Source organism: Phaseolus vulgaris, chromosome 6 (assembly GCF_000499845.2).
Source record: "Phaseolus vulgaris cultivar G19833 chromosome 6, P. vulgaris v2.0, whole genome shotgun sequence".
Classification (NCBI taxonomy): Eukaryota; Viridiplantae; Streptophyta; class Magnoliopsida; order Fabales; family Fabaceae; genus Phaseolus; species Phaseolus vulgaris.
Window position 1 is genome coordinate 21,815,011 of NC_023754.2, and position 25,829 is coordinate 21,840,839.

Here is a 25,829-nt window from a genome sequence, read left to right on the forward strand (position 1 = left end):
AATCATTCTCTAGGAATCATTTTAAAGATTGTTTGCCTTCTATAATACAGTACAAAGGGGAAAAATAAGTATTTTTTGATCAAATTATAAATTATCTAAATTTTGAATAAAAGAGATAAAATATTATCAGATCAAAACACTATTATGAAGTAAAGTATAAGTATTATTGAGTGGAACGAAGGGACTATATAATATAATCAATGTACTTTATGAGTTTGGGCAAAACTGGTGAAATGAAGTACTTTATAGAGAAATTCAATCTTCTGACCTTTAGAAACACGAAAGCAGTGCATGACTTTTTCGTTCATTTAGCTTCTCATTCATTCGACCTTTGGCTATATGATTAATGCACCCTTTTCTTTCCTAAAATCTGTCACTACTTCCTAGTATTCAACCAAGAATTACTAATCAAATTCTATTAATATTTAGTTTTTTTATTCCAGGAACCAAACCCAAATATTTCTGGCCTTAAGAAAATGATTGCAGTGTGGTAAAAAAATTAAAGAACTACTTGAGAATGTTTCATGAATCCAACTCTGAGTGATAAACCTCATTCTGGTGCATGTCGAAGACAATGAAGAGAGTGAATCCATTTTGTTTATCACACATTATTGTTGCTCTCTCAATGGTGTGTTTGGTATGGCAATGTAATTCAAAGGCAGTTACGTATATAGTTCACATGGACAAGTCTTACATGCCCAAAGTTTTCACCTCCCATCGCCATTGGTACTCATCCACCCTAACTTCTCTGGACTCCACTCAACACGTTAATAGTAGCATTTTGTACTCTTACGAAAACGCACTTCACGGTTTCAGTGTTGCCTTATCACCACAGCAGTTAGAGAGTCTAAAAGAAACCCCAGGTTTCATCTCAGCATACAGAGACAGAGCAACCACTCTTGACACCACCGCTTCCTACGCCTTCCTCTCTCTCAACATCTCTCACGGCCTCTGGCCAGCTTCCAACTACGGCCAAAACGTCGTCGTTGGCGTCGTCGACTCCGGAATCTGGCCAGAGAGCGACAGCTTCAAAGACGATGGCATGGTAATTCAAACTCCTCCAAAATGGAAGGGAAAGTGCGAGGGTGGTCAACGCTTTGACCCCTCCCTCTGTAACTCCAAACTCGTAGGAGCAAGGTACTTCAACAAAGGCCTTCTCGCAGCGCACGACGGTGATGATGTCACCAAAATCGGCGCCGACTCCGTTAGAGATAGCGTGGGACACGGGACTCACACAGCGTCCACGGTCGCGGGAAACTACGTGAGGGGCGCGTCGTATTTCGGTTACGCCAAGGGCACGGCAAGAGGAATTGCGCCACGTGCTAAAATTGCGATGTACAAGGTTGCGTGGGCCCAAGGCGTGTTTGCCTCGGACATGCTCGCAGGTTTGGACCAGGCAATCGCTGACGGAGTGGACGTCATTTCCATCTCAATGGGTTTCGACATGGTGCCCTTGTACGAGGATCCTGTCGCAATCGCCGCTTTCTCTGCTTTGGAGAAAGGCGTGGTGGTTTCAGCCTCTGCGGGAAACGCAGGTCCGTTTCTGGGGTCCATACATAACGGGATTCCTTGGGTTTTAACGGTTGGAGCGAGCAACACAGAGCGTTCTTTTGGCGGCACGTTAATTCTGGGAAACGGGAAGAGGTTTTCGGGGTGGACTGTGTTCCCAGGAAGTGCCACGGTGAATAACCTTCCTCTGGTTTACCATAACAAGGCTTCGGCGTGTGACTCTTCTACACTGTTGTCTCAAGTGGCACGCGGCAGCGTCGTCATATGCGATTCTGTTATGGATGTTAACCAGCAGATTCAGCACGTCTCATTGTCTCAAGTGTATGGAGCTGTGTTTATATCCGCTGATCCCACTCTGTTCGAAAAGGGAAAAATGACGTTTCCGGGCCTTGTTATTAGCCCTCACCAAGGCCAAAATGTGATCGAATATGCACGCGCCACTCCACTCGCTTCCGCCACCATAAAGTTTCAAGAAACCTACGTTGGAACCAAACGGGCTCCCACGGTGGCCAGTTACAGTTCCAGAGGCCCGTCTTGGGAGTGTCCGTGGGTATTGAAGCCCGACGTTATGGCTCCCGGGTCGTCGATATTGGCGGCTTGGGTTCCGGACTTGCCTGCGGCCCAAATTGGCCCAAACGTGCTTCTAAATAATGAATACAATTTGTTGTCGGGGACGTCGATGGCTTGTCCCCATGCTTCCGGGGTGGTGGCTCTGTTGAGGAATGCACACCCTGAGTGGAGTGCTTCGGCTGTTAGGTCCGCCCTGACAACTACGGCCAGCCCACTTGATAACACAGGAAAGCCCATTGAAGAAAATGGAGAACTCTTTCAACGGGCTTCTCCTCTAGCCATGGGCGCTGGCTTGATTGACCCCAACCGTGCCCTTGACCCAGGTTTGATTTATGACGCCACCCCTCAAGATTATGTTAACCTCCTCTGTGCTATGAATTTCACCCAGGCCCAAATCTTGGCCATTACTAGATCAAAGGACTATAATTGCTCAAGCCCATCTTACGACGTCAATTATCCCTCTTTCGTGGCTTTTTCTGTTGACAAGAGTGTGGCAGTGGAGAGAAAATTCCGCAGAAGTGTGACGTACGTTGGAGATGGTTCAGCTGTTTACACTGCACGTGTGAGCTCGTCTAATGGCACACAAATCTCAGTTTCTCCCAATAGGTTGGTCTTCAAGGCAAAATATGAGAAACGGAAATTCAGTTTGATGTTGAAGTCTGAAATGAAGAAGGAAAATGTTGTACCTTTTGGTTCACTGGAATGGGTTGAAGAAACAGGAAGGCATGTTGTTAGGAGTCCCCTTGTGGTGCTACCTTCCACCTTTGTCTTCAACCACTAAACACCTTCTCTTTCACTTATCAGTTACTCTTCTCTTCAATCTTTACGTTCTAACAGTATCAACATATCATTGATTATCTTTTTTAGCTCCTTATTTTCCTATTCTACTACGCTGCTCAACCTCATCCCTACACAAAACTGTTTCCCAACTAATCTCTATACACCAAATTATACTCAATTCAGTCCTTAATGTATTCAGTATTCTGATTAGATTCTTAGTTTAATTAAGAAATCAGAAGAACAAAGACATATGAAGTACTTATATGAGTGATGATGATATATATGAACCTGCAATCGTATTATTATTGTATAACTTATATACAGTATACATGAGTTTCAAGATCAACCAGTTACAACACCCAATTAAAGGCCCGATTGGTCCACAGCAGTAGATTTGAGCACCGCATGGCCAATTGGGAAAAATTCAAAGTCTAGACAGCTTTATGTGTCAAGAAGGTAGCTCAATATGTATTTACCCTGCCATTCATTATTTACAGCAAAACTGTTTGGAAGAAGTTGAGCAACAAGGCATCAAGTTCTCTTTGTAGACGAGGATATTTCAAAATAAGTTGGTCTTGGAGTAGACGGACAGCAAATAGACTGAAGCAATTCTTCCACACGCAGCACTTTAAATTTAGAATGTGTGTTGTGAGCAACATTGTCAACACGGTGTTGGAAAATCTTGCCATTCTTGTCAAGTTTATACTCAGAGGTTCCATCAAACCTCCCACGGCTCTCCCATGGACCTCGTGCAATTCCATGAACAGTCCACCGAACCATAATGACATTCTCAGCAGGCTGCGTCACGCTGCCTAAGTCAATCCACAAAGCCTTGAAAAACATCCTGCCATGAAATCTCAGAGCCCAGAAGATTGATTTGTAACTCTCAATGCCAACAAACGTGTTCAAAGGATCTTTGAATACAATATCATCCCTGAAAGAAACAGATGTGTTTGTAGACACCGCAAAATTGAATTTGCATAGGTCAGAAAACTTCCAAATTCCAATAAACAAAGAAAGCAGATAAAACAATTACTACTATGCAAAATAAACACCATGCAAATAAATAAATGTTTAGTTACATTTTTGGTCCTCGAGTTTTACAATTGTACATAAGACAATGAAAAATCCCAAGTACAATTATGTCTGAAACAAAATAAAATTGAGAAAAGAATGGAACCTGTAGATGTCTAAGGAGAGTTCTCTGTGGAAGAGGGCAGGGAAGTCCTCCCTCAGAGACCGAAGAGCATACCCCAAATTCACGTAATATTCTTGCTTTTCTTGATCTTCTTCCCCTTTGCTCCCTCGCTTCACTGGAGCCGAAAAAGGACCGTACGAACTAAAATTCTGATCCAAACCCAAAACCCCATAATCCTTAATTTTGCAACTCACTTTTAACCCAATTGTCTTGCTCTTTGTGAGCGGTTTAAAGTTGTAGAGCTTACCGGGTCTAGGGTTAAGGTTGTGCACAATTTTGGGGACAAAGAAGGGTTCGGAGCAATGGATGAGAAGGGACATGGTGATGGCGATGAAAATGAAAGAAGAAAATGTGGTTCCTGCATGAGAAGAAAAGAAAAAGGGAGTTGAAAGAAACAAGATTATTAAGTGGGAAAAGTGTGTGATTGGTTGGATTTGGATTTTCTTTCTTCGCCTATTTTCCTCAAATAAAAAGCTTAGAAAATGTGACCTTATGGAGAGAGGATGGAGATAACAACGTGGATGACAGAATAATCCTTTCGGAAAGATTGGAATCTTTGGGTTGGGTGCCTTGCCTTTAGATGAGAGCATATTCCCTTCTTCTCTCTTTTTTTTCTTTTTCTCTATTTTTCTACTTCTTTAAAAAATACTTTAAAGAGTTAAATTTCTTTTTAGAGAATAAAGAAGTTATAATGGTTAATCAAAACTTAAATCTGAGATAATCTTTTTTACTAAAATAATAAATGTCTTTTATACTGAATTATAAGGTGGGATAAAAGGTGTTTATAACTTAGGAACAGTATGAGGAGGAGTGTGGATATAAAAATGGAATAATACAGCGAAGGGCATGAGTGTCTTTGGAAAATTGTCGTTTCACTTACAACAAAGAACATAATAATTCTTAATTAATTAATTGTGTTGGGTGATTTTCAGATGCAATGAAATGAGTGATATGTTGTCTTTGGAATTTGACTGTCTTGTCTTCTTCCTTGTCACTCACTCTCTCTTCAGTTCTTCAATTTGATCCACCATTGTTGTTTTTCTCACCGAAACAAACAAACACTTAACAAACATTAGTGTCGTAGTTTTTTGACGGAACGTTGCACAATGACATTGGACGTGGTTTCCATGGAGCACAGCAAGAGCTTCATCTTCGCCTTGCAGGTCATCAGATCTATCACTATTTCCCACTCACTAAACTACATTACCGTCTCTGTTACAATTCTTTCTCTTCTGTTCAAATTCATAACCACAAACCTCATTATCACATTACATTTGGGACCTCTAATCTGTCCAAAAGCAATTAATCCTCATTATAATTGCTGGGTGCTGATCCTCCTAATACTGTCATTTCAGGAACTTAAGAATCTGAGGCCTCAACTCTATTCTGCTGCAGAGTACTGCGAGAAATCTTATCTCCATAGTGATAAAAAACAAGTGTAAGGTTACTTTTTTGTTAATGGGTATTTTAGTTTGTTGATCTAGAATGCAAACATACCTCGTTTTTACAATTAGTGATTTCGCTGAAGTGCTTTGCTGAGTCCTGGTTAGTACTTGCAAGGCTGTCAATGTTATGGCTAAAACTTTCTACTTATATTAATGCGTTGAATTTTTCAATAAATGCTAGATGTGAGTTTTGCTTTATGTGGAATTGTGGATAAATATAATAAAATGTTGTAAATAAGAAAACGAATCTTTAAATTGAGACTACTTAGAAAATCAATACGATTATTTTTTATAACAAATTTTAAATGGTCCAAAAGTGGACACCTAATGAATATTGGCTAAAACTTGTTATTGTTTAAGTGATTTCTATTGATCCCTGATCTGATTATAGTATTTGCTTTATTGTATATATGAAGAAGAACTTGTAATGATTCTTAAAATGTATTGTTGTGTCTGGATAGTGAAATTGGAGAGAATGGATGCCATGGCATATGGTCATTCTCAAAAGTACTTGTAACCGAGATTTTTTTGTCCCTAGTTAATTTTGGTGTCTGCCAGCTGATTATTCTTTTGTATTTGAACTGCGTGGATTTACCCAGACAAACTCGTTTTATTTTATTTCTGCAACAGGGTACTTGACAACCTGAAAGATTATGCTGTAAGAGCCCTTATTAATGCTGTTGATCATCTGGGAACTGTTGCTTACAAGTTAAACGACCTTCTTGAGCAGCAAACCTTTGACGTCTCAACCATGGAATTGAAGGTCTCTACGTTGAATCAGGTAATTACAAATATTTTTTAGATATCATGTCGAAATAAATAAATTCCAATTGGAGTTGAAGTGAGATATTTGCATACATGCAGAAACTTCTTACATGTCATGTCTACACTGATAAAGAAGGCCTTCGGCAACAGCAGTTGTTAGCTTTCGTTCCCAGACATCATAAGCACTACATTTTGCCAAGTAGGCCTAACTGTTTTTTATTTTCCTCCAGAATTAGCTATTCACTCTACAGATATAGGTTTACTTATGATTCTTGTTTTGTGCTTAACAACGCAAGCTAGATTCTGTGAATAAAAAGGTACATTTCAGCTCACACAGACAGATTAATGCAAGACAAAATCTAGTTCGAACCAGAACTCGTCTTCCTTCTTCAGGTCTATTATTGGGGAAAAATCTCCCTTCTGGAATTTTTGGCTTTGATGTCTATTCTCCACCTTCCTCCTTTTCTCCTTCAACTGAATATGTATTATGATTGTACCAGGTACCCCTATTTCAAAAACTCTTTCATGGCATTTAGCATCAGAAACTAAGTCTAGCTTAAAAAAACCGACTTCCCGCACTTCAAAAAAGTAAGCTTACAATTTTCAGCCGTCTAGGCTCGTTGCTTTATTTGCTATGCCCTCCATTTATGGCATTAGTGTGGACCAAGATACAGAGTGTTTTTTTACTATTGTAACACATCCATTTTTGCAGCCCCAAGGAATCCAAATTTTCTGCCAAGACCTCTGGAGTTTTCCACCTTTTAGGTACGCTGAATAGTTGTATCCCTTGTATTACATAATTCAGTTACACTGAGCAAGCAGTGGTTATGTAATGTTTTCCCTGTTTAAACACACTAGCTCCTCACAGTTCCTAGTTTCATGCCTGTAGATAGTGAAGAGCGTACATGGATGAAACCTTCAGCAGCACAACTCCACTTAACAAATGGAACTCTTACTTCTAGAGCTACCACCCAAACTTGTGGTGTCACAGGCGAGGTAACTTTGCTTTCATGAGGAAGTTCAAATGGTAGTGTGGTGCCATGTTTGATAGAATAGTCAAATGCGATTATAATTGACCTATGTGTTGTTAATTTGATTTCATGTGTTAGGAAAACTGTTTATCTTTGTTTAACATTTCTTGGCAAGATCTTTGACATAATCTGTCCGGGGAGCGTAGTTTGGATTTTGCACTTGAATAAAGGTTCAGATAGAAGTTCCTTTCTAGGATAGGCAATATGTGTCTAATAGGGTAAATGGGGGTATTTGACTGTTTTCATCGATAATTTTGATGCATAAATAACTAATGTACTCCATAGCCAAAAGGCTATTCGCTTTGCGAGGGCAAGGGGGAAGGTCATTGATAATTTTGGTAGCATAATACTGTTATCACTCAATACTTTTTAACACAATGGTACTGTTTAAAGATGAGCTTTCATGTTCCATTTTGTCCATCATGCTGAGATTCATTGCCGGAGTCACCATCAGCAGTCCATTGAATTTAAAAATTTTAGGAGAATATTGATCCAGTGCAGTAAATCTTTTGATATCACAAATTCGCAATCAGGCTATATCAATAGTAATCCTTGTACAATATAATATATTTTAAGTGTGAATGGATGATTTTTCTTTTTCTTAGTGCTTTTGTGGCATACCTTTGGTGAAGTTTCTGATGATTCTGTGTCTGCAGGATGCACTGAAGGGTTCCAAACCATTGACAAAATTTGGGTCCTTTAACGATCGAAATGGGCGTGAGGCTGCCCAAGTTCACAGTCGCAGTAAAAGTGTGCTATCTGCTTTATTTATGAAGCAAAAGGCAGCTAAGTTAAAGGCCGGTTCTGTGTTGTGATACCTCTCATGGCAAACTATGCAGCTGCATTATATGAATAGATATCCCTTTTTTTCTGTTTTAGATAAAAGAGGAGTTAAGAAAATAACTTTCATATACCCAGATGCTTAGTTCTCTTCTTTCACCATGTGTCTACTAATAAACAGAATTACCTTAGTTTGTATTTTCCAGTTATAGTCTCTGAATATTGCAGTAACCCTTTTTTAAGGGTGCGCTTTGTTAAAAATAATTTGCCATTAGGAAAAAACTGATTGCGTTTGCCGGGAGTCGAACCCGGGTCTATTGCTTGGAAGGCAATTATCCTAACCGTTGGACTACAAACGCTTGTTGATATTAAGCTTTTCTACAAATATATATCCTTTGTTATACTCTTTTGCTATTTAAAATAAAATTGCATACATATAATCTATTGTATTGTTTAATGTTAATCATAAATTAATGCATCTTAAATCATTCATTAATTTTTTACGTATTACTAAATTTTATTCGGTCTTCAACTTGAGGAAAATATCAAGTTATTGGTTAAATCACATATGGGTGTATAAGTATAATATAATATAGTAATAGTAAAAGCAGTGATAAAAATATAATTGAAACTTAGTGGTTTACATTATAAAGAATGTACGTTCAATATGTATGATGAGTGAATATGTAATTATGGTTTTAAAAGTAACAACCTATATTGATTTGATTTTTATAAGTTTGTGTATATAATTTAATCTCCCAAATTTTGTCATAAATTAGTTATTCTATATCAATTTTTGTCAATTCTGCGACAGTTTAAAACGTGACGAGTTTTGTATTTAGGACCTCAAAACCGTTTTAAAAACAAAGCCACCGTTTTGAACTTTCCAAAAGTTAAATCAAACCTGCTTAGTCTTTAAATCTTCCAATTTTAAAAGATCACAGGCATTTAAAAATAAAATCAACACAATATTTTCTTCTAATAATGAAATTATATATTCTTTTACTTGTGAACATTGTTCTTATATTTGTGGTAGCTCTTTTATAAGATGAAAAGAGTGTTGTAAAGAAGTCTGTACATGAAATAAAAAAAAAATAAGGAAGGTGATTCCTGTGTCATGTCAAATGAAAATTTTCTACACTGAAATTGAATCAAGTACTCCATAATTTTGCAGACTATACAACATTACATGCATGGTTTCAAATTGAATCAAGAGGGACACCTCTCCCAGCTATTTCAAGCCTCATCAACACCCTTCTACCTCCTTAATCTACATATTACATACATACTTGCCCCCTTTATTGGGATCTTCTTTTATTCACTTTTACAAGGAAACAGAATTTAACACAGGTGGAGGAGCTAAACTTCAAACTTGGTTTTGTTCAAAGCTCAAACACTGCCCTTGATGCTCCTGGAAAATCCAGTTTGCTTATCAGCAGATCTATCCCACAGCATTACTCCGCCATACTTGCGAGATCTTTTGACAAAAGGCAACACTTCCCTTATCACAGTTTGTGCTGGCACAAAGCCACTACCAGCTGCTGATCGAGATGCAGGAAGTCCCAAATAAATTTTCCTAGCCTTAATGGACGATACCCACTGTTTCCATGAATTTTGGAACTTGCTGGGGTTCCCAGACTCAAACTGACACGGATCATTGTTGTAAAACTGAACCCAAACAAAGTCAAATAGCCCTGTTGACAGTGCTCCTTTCTGGTGCTCATCAGGAAAGGGACACTGTGGTGCTGCTGTCAAGTACACTTTTCTGCCCCCTCTGCTGTGCTGAGAGAGTCTCCTTGCAAGCACACCGTAGAAGGCTTCGCCACCACCAACTTCAATGTCAAAATCTACACCATCTAGCACTGCCTCACCCAACGGTCTTGTCCTAGATTTCCCTCCCAAGAAGTTGTTCCATATGAAATCTGCCACGTTTGTAGCATCTCCAGCGGATGACAAGGAGTACCCTGCCTCGCCACCTCCGATGGAGAGGATCACCTTGATGCCTCTCTTCTGGCAATTCTTTATGTCTTTGCTCAAAGCTTTGCAACCGTTTGATGCAGGGTCGCAGTGACCTGCAAGGTTGATTTGGGGTTCACGCCCATTGCCAAATCTTGACAGAAACGCTATGTTCACAATTTTGTACAGTCCAGAGTTGCATGTTTCGGTTAATGAGCCCTCTTCCTCGTTCTGGCCCCAGTAAACCACAGTGTCTCCTCCTGCATTGGTTCTGCACACCAAGGCAAGAAAATTCAAGAGAAAGAGAATTGGAACTTGTAGTGTTTTATTGCCCATTGCAATCTTAGCTTAATGTACACCAACCAAGTTAGGGACCAATTTATAGAGCCAACGTAAATGTTTTAGCAGACATCACGTACCATGCAGACTCTGCAGTTGTGCAATTATTGCATACAAATCCATAATCAATCTTGAACTTAGTTTATGTCTTTTATTGTATTTTATTTATATATTTTTTCAAATTAATTGTTGTTTTAACACTACCTATGTATGTAAAAGTACCTGAACAATGAGTTGGGTAAGCGTAGTTATCGCAAACAGTGTGTTGGCAAGTGCCACGACGTGACTGGAGACAAACATGAAGGGCAAACACAAGTTAAAGTAATGTTCATTTGTCTAAATCTCCTTTTACATAGAATCTGTTCATTTTAATAGCATTTCTTCAGATAACAACAATCTTAGTTTTATATCAAATGTTACAAACAACAATTAATTCAAGTTCCGTGACCGTACCCTACCTCTTGATTTGTAAAGCACTCAAATTTCTCGTTCTATGTTCATATAATTTGACCCTCTAAAATAAATAAATAAAAAAGTTGTATGTGAAAATTATACACAATCAAATTGGATAAAGAAAAATAGAAAAACAAAAACTTAGAGGAAAAAATATATTTTATCCAGATTCTAGTCATTCATCATTCATGTTTCCTTAAGCACAAGGTGCATTACGATAGAAAGAAATGTAATCCGTGACTCACGCATTGTAATAATAATTATTATAAGTAGGGTTGTTTAGTTTACAAGGCAAGGATGTATAGTAAGAAGAATAACTTAGAAGATTCGAAAACAAATGTATAATGTCACATGAAAAAAGGAAAACAAAACTATAATGCCTTCCAGTTATTGTCTCTAATAGATTTGATATAATTTAATTTAATTTAATTATTACAGTTTCCCGCTCTATCATACAGGTGATGTTGATTTTTATGTATATTTTAAATTTTAAAATTATCTTACCTATATAATTAAATTGATATGGTTTATATTATTACCTGGTTTCAAAATTGTAGTATATCATAATATTCAGTAGGACAAATAAAAAATAAGGGTTTAATTATTTTCATCGCTACTTCCTTATATGGAAGAATGAGTTTAAAGTTGTGTTTGAATTGAAGAGTAGAAGTGTGAGAATTTGAGAGAGTGAATGTGAGGATTTGAGAGAGAAGTGTGAAAAAGTTAGTGTGTTTGGAATGTGTTATGATGGATTTGTGAAGAAAGTTTAATAAAATTTGTGAGTCATGTGATGGTTGTGAAAATATTTTGATTTTTTTTAAAAATGTGTAAAATGTAAGATTACAAATTTATCATTGTCTTAAAAAAAAAAATCAAATATTAGGTATTTTGTGTAAATTTGAATGAATTAAAATGAGTAGTAGTATAATATGATATAACTCAATAATTAATTTTTAAAAAAATACGAGTTACTTGACGAAAAAATAATTTACATTTAAAATTTTGAATATATGTAAAATTGTCAATTGTTATATAGAAATAAATAATTTAAATATTCATAAACTTTAAAATTGTAATTAAAAAATCCTTTTGTGTTAAATCTAAATAGTATTATTATATTTATAATAATTATTATATAATTTGTTTGTTATAAATAAGTATATATTTTTGTATTAAATTTATTTTATTATTAATTATTATCATTTCATTTTATTAAAATATTTGTGTTAGTTAAAGGTAAATTCAAAAATAACTTCATACGGATGTGACTTTTTCTTTATTTCTCTTTCTTTTAAAGATAAAGGATATTTACTCTTCACACTTATATCATTTCTTTATCTTCCTCACGAAATCTTGAATCCAAATAACTGATATTCTCTCACATTTTTATTTATGAACAGTACATCCATAGAAGCAAACAGACACGAGAGAATTCAATTTCGTTAGTTTTTCATGTGTCAAATACTTCCTACACTTCCATAGTTATTTATTGCATCTTCATAATTTCTTCTTGTACCCCATATTTTCATAAATATCAAAATTATTTCTTTTGAATTTTATAATGTGGAATACAAAATTTTGTATTTCAAATTGTAGAATAAAAATACAAACAAATACAAACTTTTATTCCTATTTTAGAATTTGAAATACAGTCTTTTTTGTTTAGACGATGAAGGCAAGGGGTTGTTGCGTCGATTTGCTGGACTTGAAATGTATTGTGGAGGTGGGGGTTACTGTGGCGATGGTGATGGAGGCGATGGTGATGGAGGTGGAGAGCTGCTGCAGTGGTGGTGTTGAAGGTGGGGAATTGCATAGCAGTGAAAGTTTGAAGATGGGGGTTGCTGCGGCAATGAAAGTTGGAGGTAGGGTGTCAACAAGATGAAGAAGACAAAATTGTAAATTCACTTCTTCTTCTTCTATGGAGTTGAAAAAGAAGGCATTGAGTTGCAAAGGAAGAAATTGTATTTTCTTGATATATATAATGGTTAATTTTGTTTTATCTTACTCAGTGTTACAATTATTGTCTTCAATATTTTTTCTTCCTAGCCAAAACACTCCCTAAATTATGCAAATTTGTCAGTCTTTTGGATTTGAGTACTCTATATTTACTCCTGCTAAGTAATGGGTGTCAAACAATAATTTTCTTTCTTAAAATAACAAGAATAAAATATCTTTGTTTGACACTCAATGAATTAATTACTTCATTGTCATAATATAAGTAGATTGCTGATTTGAAAAAAAAAATGACAATAAAGCACATAAAAACACCATCGAAGGGTTCTTAAGAGGGCAAGAAAATTCAGGGAAGGTGGATAAGAACCATTTGTATTAAATGATATTTTTATAAATCTAAATGACATTTTGTTTGATGCTTGATAATGTCAAGAATTATTAACAGCAATGTGTTGTTAAGTATATGTGTATTCACATTTTATAATTTTTTTATTTTTATAAATAATTAATTATAAAATAAAAAATATAATTTAAATATATATATTATATATAAAAATATATTAAAAATTTATGTAGTTGTTATTTTTTAAAAATTATTTAGTTATTTTAAGATAAAGATAAGTTATTTAACTGTTTATTTTATTAAATAAATTAGTTTTTATTTATTAAACTAAACAAAGTTATTAAATTATATATTTTCTTCTATATAATGACATATGTGTAAATAGTTTTAAATAAGAAAGATTAAGCCTTGGAATTTATTGAAAGTTGGTTTTGCTCTTAAACGTGACATGTCTACACTAAAGTTAGAGAGATGATAGTATAGTTTTGGTTAGATTACTTGAGGTCGTCTCCCAACAAATTCAATAATGAAATCAATAGATTAATGTTTAGAATTTATCTACAAGCAAGAAAAGTTAACAATACATATAAAAAAAAAGATGGGTTAAGATTGTTTAACAAAAGCAAAAAAAAAGCGGTTGATCCCAAGTTCTTTCACCAATAAATTCTTCATAGGTCATCTAAAGATTATTATCCTTCAATTCTTACATAAAGTTAAACCAGGTCGAAAATGTGTTAATCTAATTCAAGTTGAAGCTTACCAGTAAAACATGCGTCTACTTGTTTAATCAGCGTATACTCTATGGGAAGTCTTATCTCCTCTCTCTTAATCATGAGCCCAAGAAATTAATTAGAACAATGTGAATTAACTAAGAAATCAAAGTTTAAGATATAGAAGACTCTCAATCATGCGTTCAAGTTCAACCTCTCACAAAGACTAGTTTTCCAAGAGATTAGAATATTAAAACTACTATAGAGAATCAAAAAACGAAACTTTTATTAATCAAAACACCAAAACTCAATGGGAAATTACATGTCGAGGCAAAACAAAAGAATTACAAAGAAAAAAAAACTAAGAAAACCCTATAAAGCTTCCCCTTTCTCTTTGAGGCTGTGTCTTTTTATAGGTTTGTTTGCTCCAGGGATCTTGGTAAAATGTTCTTGCTTAGATTTTGTTAACCGTTTATCAGTTTCTAACTTTCCAAAATTATTGGATTTTGTTTCCTTGTATTTTGCAAAAGATTTGTTTCTAATTCTATTTCTGAGATATTGTAATTTTATTTTCTCATTTTTCTCTTCAGATCTTGTTTTTTATTTTGATTCAAAGAAGCAACTTGAACTTTTGCATATTTGGCTCATTTGCAAAGATAGACACTTCCTTCAAATTAATTTAAAAAACACAAAATTAAAACAAAAAATAGTTAAGGTCGAATAAACCCAATTATATGAATCTGAATTAAAATAATGAATTTATTTATTATTATAGTCCAATAATTTATAATTAAAGTTATTGGGTGTAAATGAAATTATATTCATCACTTATACTGAAAAATTTCAATCTCATTTGATGTGATAGAAAAGATTTTGGTTCATATTCTATGTTGAAAAGTTAAATTTTAAGTTGAAAAATACACTTATTGACTAAAATTATTTTCTTTAAAAACTGAGAGAATAGTGTGATTTTTTCTACAAAAGAATAGTTTAAAAGTCATTTGGAAATTGTACTACCGACTTATCAAGTCAACAAGTTTGTATCAATTCCTTATGGTATCTCAACTATCAACCTAGTGTGCCATTGAACCTTATGACACCTCGACCTTGTAGCTTGACAACCCTTGTTACCATCAAATCTCTCGCCGGTTTTATGGGGTTGAGTCAGGCTTAAAGTCCACTTCGTAACATTGTATCAGAGCCATTTCGAGCCTATCCTAGCGAGTATTTGTTGGGCCTATCGTGCCACCCGCTATCGGACCACCCATAATATATAGTCCCACACACGAGTTGGTAGTCTCGGCGTGAGGGGGGTGTGTTGGAGATCCCACATCGACTACATCTTAGAGCCTTTCATTGTATATAAGTGGGTGTAAACCTCAACCCTATAAGCCGGTTTTATGGGGTTGAGTTAGGCTTAAAGTCCACTTCGTAACGGTTTCCTAACCACTTAGTCAAGTACACTTTGGTCAAGACTAATCGACCATGCAAGTCAAACCTATGATGAAGGTTAATTACTAATAAAACTTAATTACGTCCTAAGAACAAGATTTAGAGAACATTAGGTTTATATGAGCCTAGAATAACCTCTTTTATAAGTAGGAGTCCACGACAAAAACTATAAATATATATTTTTATTTTATTTTTTTATTTTTTTATTTTTTTTATTTTTTTTTATCAGCAACTATAAATAGATGAATGCTCCCAATGTGAAAAGTAATGAATGTTTGAACTCTTAACTTGTAACATGAATAGAACCACATATGACTAATTAAGCGTCAAAATATCTTTACAAATATTCCACTCAAACCAAAAAAAATGATCGAAACCAAAAATAAGAAGACGAAAGATCAAGAAAGATGAAATACGAGTTTGAAACCTTTAATAAGGGACATATAATCTTGTTAAAACAGATATAATATCAACATAATCTAGAGTTGAATTAAACATCAGACTTTTACTTTCAGCAAAAAAAAAATTATTTTGAAAAAATAAATGTTAATGCATTATCATCATGGATCAAACATCGTGAACCTCTTCATTCTCCATATCGTCTTCATTTGTAACTCTTTTTACCTATTTTGGATTTATTGAAAGAGATAAGATGAAATAAATTACAATGAAAAAATAATGTAATGGAACCTTATGAAATCAATTTAACATTTCACTGTTAAGATCTGTTGTGATGGAATTTAACTTTTATTCATTGTTTAAAGGATGAATGGAGTGAAATAAAGAATTATTTACATACTCCTGTGTTTCTATTGACTAAAAATAATATTATTAAGTCATATACTTGCCCAATCTTAGTTGTTTACCTACACATTTTTTAATCTATTTTAGTTTCTAGTATACAATAGAACATAAAATAAATAAAATAAAAGTATATGTTTAAAGATTAAATAATGGTTTTTAAGTGTATGAACGAAATATGTAAACATTGTATATAAAGACCAAATGTATGATTATTTTAAGAAAATAACAAAAATCTTTTTTACTTTCATGTATGATATTTGCATCTTATATAAAATACTGTACTTTTCATTTTATTTCCTTCCCAATATACAAACTTTGAATAGTACCCCTGTTTCAGTTTATATTAATCAGAGAACTAACCAATTACAATTTTCATAATTTTTTTACAAAAATAAAAGTAAGAAGGGAATGCTCCCAAATTGCACCTTTTAGGTGCTATTATACTGTTAAACAATACAATATGAACATCATATTTAAAATTACTATATTATCTAATATTATAATAACTCGCTATGTTTATGTGTTAAAACATTATATTGAATTATGATTTTTGAACAAAAAGGATTTAATTAAAAAAATTATAACAATGTAATAATGGATAAAAGTTATACGGTTGTAAGTTAAATTCCTCACAAATGATTTTTAACTTATACACTAAAGTTATTTGTTTATTTTATTTTTTATAAGCATACTTTAGTGGAAAATGTACCTAAAGTGCAAAAGAGAAAATAATAAAATTTCATGCTGTTCATATTATAGTTAATTTACTTTTAAAATAGCAATGAAAAATCCAAAATAACTGAATTATGGGTTATTATGCGTAGGCTTTGCAGAAGTTACAGTTTAGTTATTAACTGGCAAGCAACATCGCGGCTTTTCACACCCTAACGCCACTCCAGTTATTTACAGCCGAAATTTACTTTTTTTAACCCTAACTAATAACAAAAAAAAAGCCCAATTATAACCAACGGCTTTTTCTTTTCCTCTCACAAAAACTCATTAGCCGTCTCTTTCTTCCGCCGGAATCACAACCGTTTATTCTTTCTTGGCCCATCACGACCGTTCATCTTGCCGCAGTCCGAAGAAAGAATAAAGATGTTGTGGTAAGGAAGGTTCTAGAGAGAGAGAGGATGCCATCGCCGAAGACGCATCAAGTATTGGAGATCAACTTGATCTCCGCGCAGGGCTTGAAGCCGCCTTCGTCTCCTCGGCGAAGGCTCCAAACCTACGCCGTCACATGGATCCACCCCGATACGAAGCTCAGAACTCGCGTTGACAAGCTCGGCGGCCACAACCCTACCTGGAACGACAAGTTCCTCTTCCGCGTGTCGCCGGAGTTTCTCTCCAGCGACACCTCCAGCATCTGCATTGCCATCTACGCCGTCGGAACCTTCCGCGACCACCTCGTCGGCACCCTGCGATTCCTCATCAGCAACATTCTCTCCCGCGACGCCGACGAGTCGACGCCGTGCTTCAGCGCTTTCCAGATCCGGCGGCCGTCAGGGAGGTTCCACGGCGTGATGAACATTGGCGCCATGGTGATGGAGGGGTCCGGCTTCCCCGCGCTTGATAAGATCTCGGCGATAGGGTACCGCGACCTGATGGGAGAGAATATACAGCAGCGGCGGAGAAAGACGGCGGAAGAGGAAGCTCTGTCGAGCGAATCTTGCGATAATTCTTGCACTGAGGAGGGGGAAGGGGAGTCGTCGACGGCGTCGTCTTCTTCGTCGCCTAGAACGCTGAGGGATTGGAACGGAGTGAGGGAATTGGCGGGAACTAAAACGCTGACAATGTCAGCTTCGGGATTCTTGTGTTGTTTGGTTAGTCAAGGTAGTGTTCACCAACAATTCAGTCCAACCAATACCACTCCAGAAAGGTAACTCAACCAAAGAGCTCTCTCTGTTTTCTTTTCTTTCTCTTCTTTCCCTTTTCTTCCTTCCCCTTCACATTTTTCGTGTCGAACTCCCTGCTCTGTTGTAGTTTCCTATACTCTCGGTCAATTCGAAATTTCAAGATTACGTAAACTTTCCAAGGAAGAAGGATATTATTCTTTATTCCTTTCTTAATTTCAATTTTTTATGTAAAGGATTAAAAATCACTGTTGGAATAAAATTGGAAAGCGATTTCTCATCGTACCTGCTAAGCACAATTTCCAAATATGTGGCTCGTTATATCATCATAACCAAGAAACGAGTACTGGGTTTGGGCCTTGCTCATGGTCCATCATTTTGGGTCAATTTTAAAGCATGTTTTGTCTTCTCTTCTTTTGGTAACCAATGTTTCAACAAGTACAAAATTAAAGGCCCACCAACGTCTTAACCACTGTGTTAAAGAAAACCATTTTCATATTTCAAATAAAAATATATGTTTTAATACAAATGCATGGTTAGAATTAAGTTAAGCACATTCTAATTATGTATCTAATGAATTTCATTAAAATAAACAGTGCCTACTTTTGGAAGAAACGAATCATTGACGTATGCCAATAAACTTTGGAAAAATGCAGTGTAGGTTTTCCTTATTAATGCGTTCAAAACACCTTTCAAATTGAAAAGGATATTTTCATAACCACTTTTTTCTTAAATAACTATTTAACGACTTTTTTTAATAATAAATATAAAATTTAAAATAAAATAATAATAGATATAATTGTATAATGGTAGTATAAAATTACAAAGATATCGACCTATCATAACTCGTTTAAATTTGAACATTCCAATTAAGTTCATGAAAATGTAATCTTTTTAAAATTTATTCTTCTAACTCAATTAAAAAAATTGATAACTTGCATCTATTAAGGAATATGTATTTAGTGCATACTACTAACTCTTTTCAAATATTTGTTGATTTTTAAAATAGTTAATATGTATTATTAGTGTATACTATATTTAAATTGTTCGTTGATATAGTTCCAAGGTTTTTTTATTCATAATCTACAAAAAAAATGGTACTTTTAAAGTTTGAAGATCCTAAACATTCTTGGTACAAAGATCATTTTTTGCTTTCACCATGATAAAAGAATTGCTATTCTCAATAGCCTTAAGTCAAAATGTTTTGCTTAAGATGTTGGTCATTGCATTGTAATATAAATTATATATTCATCCTAAAAAGTGGAACTTTTGAAATTTAACAACCATAATTCGATTAGTGTTATCAAAATGACTTCTAATGAGACTAATCAAAGAATTTTTTATAAAAAAATTATATTTGATATTTTCAATTCTCTTTATGCAAGATAATTTTCATATTGATATTTTTGAGAATGATGAGTTATAGTTATCATTTAATGGTCAACTTAAAATGATTGTCTAAAGATAAATTGTGTTAGATCGTTTAATACTAAAGACAATATATATAAGGTCAGATGACCACAAATCGTTTTCTAACCAATCAAAAAATGAAATCAGTCAAACAATCTTCATAATTCATGCAAATGGTAAGATTAACAATAACAATAATAAAGTAAACAAAAGGAGTTTTAAATTGTTGTGCACAAAAGTAAGTTGACAATGAAAAACAGTATAGAAAAGAGGTTAATTCTAAAGTTTTTATAACAATGAATTGTTTATTAGTTGATAATTATATTATTCATTCAATCGTCTAAACAAATTGAATTAATCAAACCTTAATGTGAAATTACAAAAGAATTAATCCAAAAGACTTTAGTCTTTCATGCAGAAACAAAAAGAAAAGATTACAAAGAAAAAAACTAAAATGAATTTAATGCTCTCTTCTTTGAACAGTAATTTTTAATTTTTCACCTCTTAAATCATGCATCCACTTTAATTGCACAAAATCTAAGAACTCAAATGTAAAATTACAAGAGAATTAATCCAAAGAAATTTAGTCTTTCATGCGAAAAAAAAGAGGATTACAAAGAAGTGAAAAACTGGTATCTTTTCATAGGTTTTTATCTCAAAAAATCTTGAGAAAATATTATGATATAAAGTTTGTTAACAGTTTATCATTCTTAACTTTATAGAATCCTCAAATTTTATTTCTTATTTAATCGCAAACTATATTTACTCATAATTCTCTCTAATATCTATTTTTTTTAACTTTACACGCTTATCTCCATCTACTTTGTAACCACTATACAATTTACTCTACTTAAGAGTAAATTTATTTATAATTACTATCTATTAGTCTATTATTAAAGCTAGTAGTATAAATAAAATTATGCTTACCAGTAGTACTATTAATTAACGGCCTTAAATATATATGAAATGAATATTGTGCTCAACTTATTTTATATACCATTAATTATGTGTAAGACTAGATGATCGATTGGTAAGTTTATTTTTTTTAAATTGTTAAAAAATGTTATTTTTAATAGCCCTAAAATGGTATGTTTTGTGTCACTAAAACGTACCAAACAACTGCCAAACTCTTTTCATATTCTTGACCTAATTTAAGAACGTTCTGTCTTATCTCTGCAGCCAACGTAAACAAGAATGACTGAAATTAGCAACGCAGCCACAAAATTACAATCTTAACGTTTTGGGTGACGATGATCGCAAGCAACTTATATACATCATACACCACAACTTACATAAAGTACCTCAAAATAATTTTTCTTTTAATAGTTTTATTATTATTTTTTATACATGTTTTTTAATAGTTTTAGTTGCAGTGAAATAACAGGAAGGAACATTGTTTTAAAAATAATGCAATTTTGGTGTCTTTTCTTCTCTTGCCGACGGTTTGTATTAATATTGGCCTCCGTAACTCCGCTTGTATAAAAACCATAAATTATTTTATTCCATTTTTAAAAAGTAAAACCATAACTAACATGGATAATTTGGTTTAATCTCTCAAACACATTTTCAATGTATATTTGAATTATTTTATTACGTATTTACGATGTTGTCATTAAATATTTTAAAACTTTATTATAAAAGATAAAATTTATTTCATTAATATAAATTTAAAAATTTGTAATTTCAATTTTTTCAATTCGTCGGCTTTCCCCTCTCGTGAAATTTGATGTTATTATTTCTAATTATTATTAAATTCACAAATTTAGTTTTGATTCTTGTACCGGTATGGACGAAGTCGGGATCCATCTGGCTGTCCGAGGCCGAGTCTACCTGACCGACACTTGGGGAACCTGGTCGAGGCTTAAGAACTTCGATCGAGAGGACGAGGCCGACGATACACTTGGCCGAGTCCTTAGAAGGCTGGGCCGAGTCCTTAGAAGGCTTGGCCGAGACGGTCGAGACCACAAGGATTTGGCCGGTGGCCGACCCACACCATGGGAGCTTGACCGATGACCGAAGCCTATTACAATTATCGCTCAAACTGAGATCAGTGAAGCTAATCCATCATCAAGAATTAGGTAATACAACCCTAAGCAGTATCCACCTCGATAAACGGGTCCAACAAGGTAGGTCCATTATAATAATATAAATAGTGCGCATCCCAAAGAGTAAGGTATGTCATTTATTACTGTTCACCTACCTGAGAGCTGACCACCCACTTTACTGACTTGAGCGTCGAAGTGTCTTCGCAGGTACCCCACCATCCGGTGTTCAGCCGAGGCCGAGTACCAAAGGAGAGGCAAGAAGACGAGAAGAATCCCAGTACACCACCCAGTCACCTGACCGACCGAAGGAAGGAAAAGAAGACTTCAATAGTTCTTTAGGTCTCATCTCCCTAGTAGGAACAATTCTTATTTTAAAAAATAATTTATTCAAAACCTGAAATTATTGTATTTGATTCCTAATTTTCTTAACATATATAACTAATATTTGTTTTACTTTTTTTTTAAATATAACATGTTAGACATTATACTATAAAAATCCTAGTACATTACGTAAAATCATCACTTGATATTCTATCAAACATATAAACCGTTAATGAGTGTCACAAATACAAAATCATAACAGTTAAAATTGAAGTTTACTAATTGTTATAAAAGAATATATATTTTAAAAAATCCAACCCAAACAAACCTAACATTAGTAAGAAACAAAAAAGATGTCTCGTTGTAATACCCTAGAATATTCTAAAAATAAGTCCATTAACAAACATTATAATAAACAGTGTTGAATTGTCTCTTTTCTCCATTTTTTCAACTCCACCAACTCCTCTCATCTCAGGATGGTGCTATCTACGTGTTTGAATTACATTTATTCAGTCTCAGTTTCTCCAATATCCTCTTCAAATATTATTTTTAATAGTTTTCAAGAAATAAGAAAATGTTTGTAAAATTACAAATTATCAATCATTTGTTTTTTCCATTAATTGATGCCAACTAACTGAGTTGAGAAGATTCATATTTAAGTGCACGAGATGATGATCAATTAGGTACACGAATGCTAATCAAGTTAAATGAAAAAATTCTTTCACTTTAGTATCTAATAACTTGTAGATGAGAAATAATCTTAATGAAACCATAACATAGTGTCTTTAAAACAAATTTATTCGTGATTATTTTTGTCAGTCAAAGGTCAATCGCACCTTTTTCGCACTGTTTAATCTAATATACATTTTTATTTAAAATAAATGCTTAGAAAATAATATATTAAAGTATTTGTTAACATTGAGTTTGATTGTATTTTCCAATTTCACATGTACAAGGAGAGAACAAAATGAGAAGAACAAGATTGATCATCATGGAAAGAGAAAATGACTAAATATTATAGAAAGAGAAATATGATATGGACATGTCAAATAATGTTTCTTTCCAACCTTTTGTTATCAATTTTTCAACTCTTTGTTGTTGAGAATGCTCCTCTCAACTTTGGAATACAAATTAAACATGTTTAAATTGGAACATAGTTGAACATAGAAGACATAAAGGGAACAATCCACTATTAACTTTTTCTCTAACCATATGATAATTAATTTTAATGTGTTTTATCCATTCATGCATAACTTGGTTGGAGGCAATATGGATTGATGACAAATTGTCACAATAAAGTAATGTTAGATCTTTGTAATCAAATTTTATATCATCAAGAAGATATATAAGTAATTGTACTCAACTTTTGACAAACTTCTTGAAACAATAGATTAAATTTTGGAATGTCAAGATATGAGAGAATTGTCAATCACATATCTTCTTGTATAATCACACCCTACTGAATCTGAGTCATTATAATTTTTGTGTTGAGCCTCACTATTGGTTGCAAGAAATATGCCTTTCCCGGAATTCTATTTCAAATAACACAAAATATGCATAGTTGCTTGATGATTATCGTTTGTTGGTGCAAAGACAAACTGACTAAGATGGTGTACAACTTGAGTTTATATGGTCTCGTGTTAGTTAAGTATATAAGTCTCTCGATGAATCTTAGATGAAGAGAGATATCAAGTAGAGTATCTCTAGTAATGGATGCAAAACTTTATAGTATTATTCATAGGAGTAACAACGGAAGTAGAATATATCATCCCAATGTCTTGTAGCAAGTCCAAACAAAGTATATTTGGTTGGCACATATGTATTCTATTGTTATCTCTAAATACCTCTAGACAAAGAAATATGTTAGATCTCCAAAATTTTAATTTTGAAAGTCTTATTAAAAAAATTTGTTATAAGAGTAATTCTAGTTATATAGATAGGTTGTCGATTTTTGTTGGGATGTATATATAGATAGCTTTTGTACATAAAGTGTTTGTTGAAATTCTTATATTTAGATATTAATTTAGACCCAAAAGTCTTATAATTATAACTTGATTACTCACTCAATCTCTTATTTACTTACTAAATACTTCTAAAATATATATTCAATTCCTACTAATTTAAACATCAATGTTTCATCAACAAATTCGACAATCATTGGATAAAAACAGGAGAGAAAAAATAAAAATATAAAATGAATACAATATTTTTGTATTTCATTAATATTTGAAGTTTTTTTGGTCTTTTCATCATAAATACAATATATATAAAGAAAAATTTAAATTTATCTTTTAAATCATCATCACTTTATTATGGTTTTATTTTCAATAAAAAGGTATATAACTTTTTTGTTTAGGATTTCTAAATGGCTTAATTTTTTTGTTATATTGAAGACGGAGGAATATGTGTGTTAATTGGAAAAGAAGTGGTAGGTTAAAATGTTATGGAGGAAATTGGATGAGTTAACAGAAGATACATTGTTTTCAATATTTGGCCATAGTCTGAGTATTTGGTAGGTTTTGATTCAGAAATGTATAGATAAGTGGAGAAATGAATGGTTGAAGGGTTTGAATAAAGCATTGAAAGTACTTGGCTGGAAAGAGGGTTCAACTATAGTGGTGCTGCCACTTACCATATCTTTTTTCACCAATTCTTCACAATTTTCTACACACACCCAACAAACCCTCATTATATATATTATTATATCACACTCAACTTTTTTATTTCTCTCTCTACCATTCCTTTTCTTCACCTGTTTTATCAAAACAAAAAAAATTGGTGGTGACGAAAACTCTGATAAGATCGCGATATTATAAATAATTGTACTTAAGAGTCATGTTTGTAGTGTAGTTGTAATTTAGATGCCTTTTTCACTATATCAATATATATAAAATCTTTAGAAAAATCCGCAGGAATCTCCTCATGTCAAAATATTATAAATTTTTTTATTTCTAATTAGCATGAATCTTCAAGTTGTGTGATTTAAGATGGTAATATAAAATTGTTTGGGAAAGAAAGTTAAGATGAGATAGGATTAAGGTGAAGAGGCCCAAAAGCCCATGAGGTAACAAACTGATAGTCCAAGCCCACAGACTTCTTTATGGTCTTAAAACTAAAAAGGGTAAGAAAAAAGAAGTTGAAATATGGAAATGGAATAAAGAAAAAAGAAAAAAGAAAAGGGTGAAGAGAAATCTGTGGAGGTTGGCAAAGCATATCCCTGAGTTTGAGAGAAAAGAGTGAAGAGTGTCACTGAATATGGCAACTTGAATATGACTCCATGCTTCCAACAAAATAAAAAACAAAACTACTCTTCAACCCTTTCATTTCTAGGTTTATCCATTTTATTCATATTCATCCAATATTTTAGTCAACCTATTAAATTACCTACATTCGGACCCAGTAACATATAATAACATACTACTTTTATTTAAAAAATAATCATAATATATATGCATAATAAATTAAATCCATTTATTATTATTTTTTTCATTAACCTTTTTAATGAGTTTTCTTCATTCCAAATGTACTTTTCTTCGTTCCAAATATATATACGAAACTGGAATATATATGTGTCAGTTGTTTTTATTATTCGTAGGACGATGAATAAATTGTGGTTCTCAGTCCATCATCAAATATCTTTGAAATGTTTTTCATCCTTATCTTGGAGGGGGAAAATTCCAAACTCAGATTTTATAAATGGTCAGCTTTTGCAATGGTTCAACTAGAGAAAATTCAGATTTTTTTTTTAATATATTCTTACCAGATTTGATGATAATGTTAAAAGTTTAAAGAGAGAGCATGAAAAAAAAGAGATATTAATGTCAAAAACTAGAAACCTAAATAGTAGATGGTAGGACGGAACAGGACTTCATCATTATGTAAACTATCGATTAATGACGTAGTATAAATTTTATTTTATAAACCGGTTTTATAATACGTAGACTTTTTAATATATTATTGGAATTATTTAAAGTTTATTTTTAATAAATTAATATTTAATAAATTTATCAGAACACCGTCATCAAATTTATATAAAAAAAATATATTGAAAAAAAAAAAAGTAAAATGACGACTATTCCTATCAAAGCTATTGGGGTAAATAGCAAAGCACATTA

The 25,829-nt window shown here is 33.4% G+C and overlaps 5 protein-coding genes and 1 non-coding gene across 7 annotated transcripts; 3 read left to right on the plus strand and 3 right to left on the minus strand.

Moving 5' to 3' along the window:
- Positions 1-562: 562 nt before the first annotated feature.
- LOC137831859 (subtilisin-like protease SBT3) lies at positions 563-3,268 on the plus strand. Its single transcript, XM_068639717.1, has one exon. The coding sequence runs from the start codon at positions 563-565 to the stop codon at positions 2,858-2,860; it is 2,298 nt and encodes a 765-aa protein (XP_068495818.1). The 3' UTR covers positions 2,861-3,268.
- LOC137831861 (uncharacterized) lies at positions 3,139-8,053 on the minus strand. Of its 2 annotated transcripts, none has more exons than XM_068639720.1 (3): positions 7,920-8,053; positions 4,040-4,415; positions 3,139-3,793 (listed from the first exon to the last, which is right to left on the minus strand). In XM_068639720.1, the coding sequence occupies exons 2-3, from the start codon at positions 4,375-4,377 to the stop codon at positions 3,391-3,393; spliced, it is 741 nt and encodes a 246-aa protein (XP_068495821.1). In that variant the 5' UTR covers positions 4,378-4,415; positions 7,920-8,053; the 3' UTR covers positions 3,139-3,390. The 2 variants fall into 2 exon arrangements, with proteins under 2 accessions (XP_068495821.1, XP_068495820.1); XM_068639719.1 differs by lacking the exon at positions 7,920-8,053 and adding an exon at positions 4,547-4,641.
- Positions 4,977-8,309, plus strand: LOC137831860 (protein ABIL1-like). The gene is made up of 9 exons (XM_068639718.1): positions 4,977-5,220; positions 5,413-5,495; positions 6,133-6,283; positions 6,367-6,466; positions 6,568-6,660; positions 6,768-6,855; positions 6,980-7,032; positions 7,157-7,263; positions 7,955-8,309. Exons 1-9 carry the CDS (start codon positions 5,164-5,166, stop codon positions 8,111-8,113), a joined length of 891 nt encoding a protein of 296 aa, XP_068495819.1. The 5' UTR covers positions 4,977-5,163; the 3' UTR covers positions 8,114-8,309.
- Positions 8,310-8,365: 56 nt separating this feature from the next.
- TRNAG-UCC (transfer RNA glycine (anticodon UCC)) lies at positions 8,366-8,437 on the minus strand. Its single transcript has one exon. It is a non-coding gene; the product is annotated as a tRNA-Gly (tRNA).
- A 761-nt stretch (positions 8,438-9,198) lies between these two features.
- Positions 9,199-10,518, minus strand: LOC137831862 (basic endochitinase-like). Its single transcript, XM_068639721.1, has one exon. It carries the CDS (start codon positions 10,368-10,370, stop codon positions 9,468-9,470), a length of 903 nt encoding a protein of 300 aa, XP_068495822.1. The 5' UTR covers positions 10,371-10,518; the 3' UTR covers positions 9,199-9,467.
- A 6,504-nt stretch (positions 10,519-17,022) lies between these two features.
- On the plus strand, positions 17,023-18,223 carry LOC137831863 (protein SRC2). The gene has a single exon (XM_068639723.1). The coding sequence runs from the start codon at positions 17,219-17,221 to the stop codon at positions 17,966-17,968; it is 750 nt and encodes a 249-aa protein (XP_068495824.1). The 5' UTR covers positions 17,023-17,218; the 3' UTR covers positions 17,969-18,223.
- Positions 18,224-25,829: the final 7,606 nt, after the last annotated feature.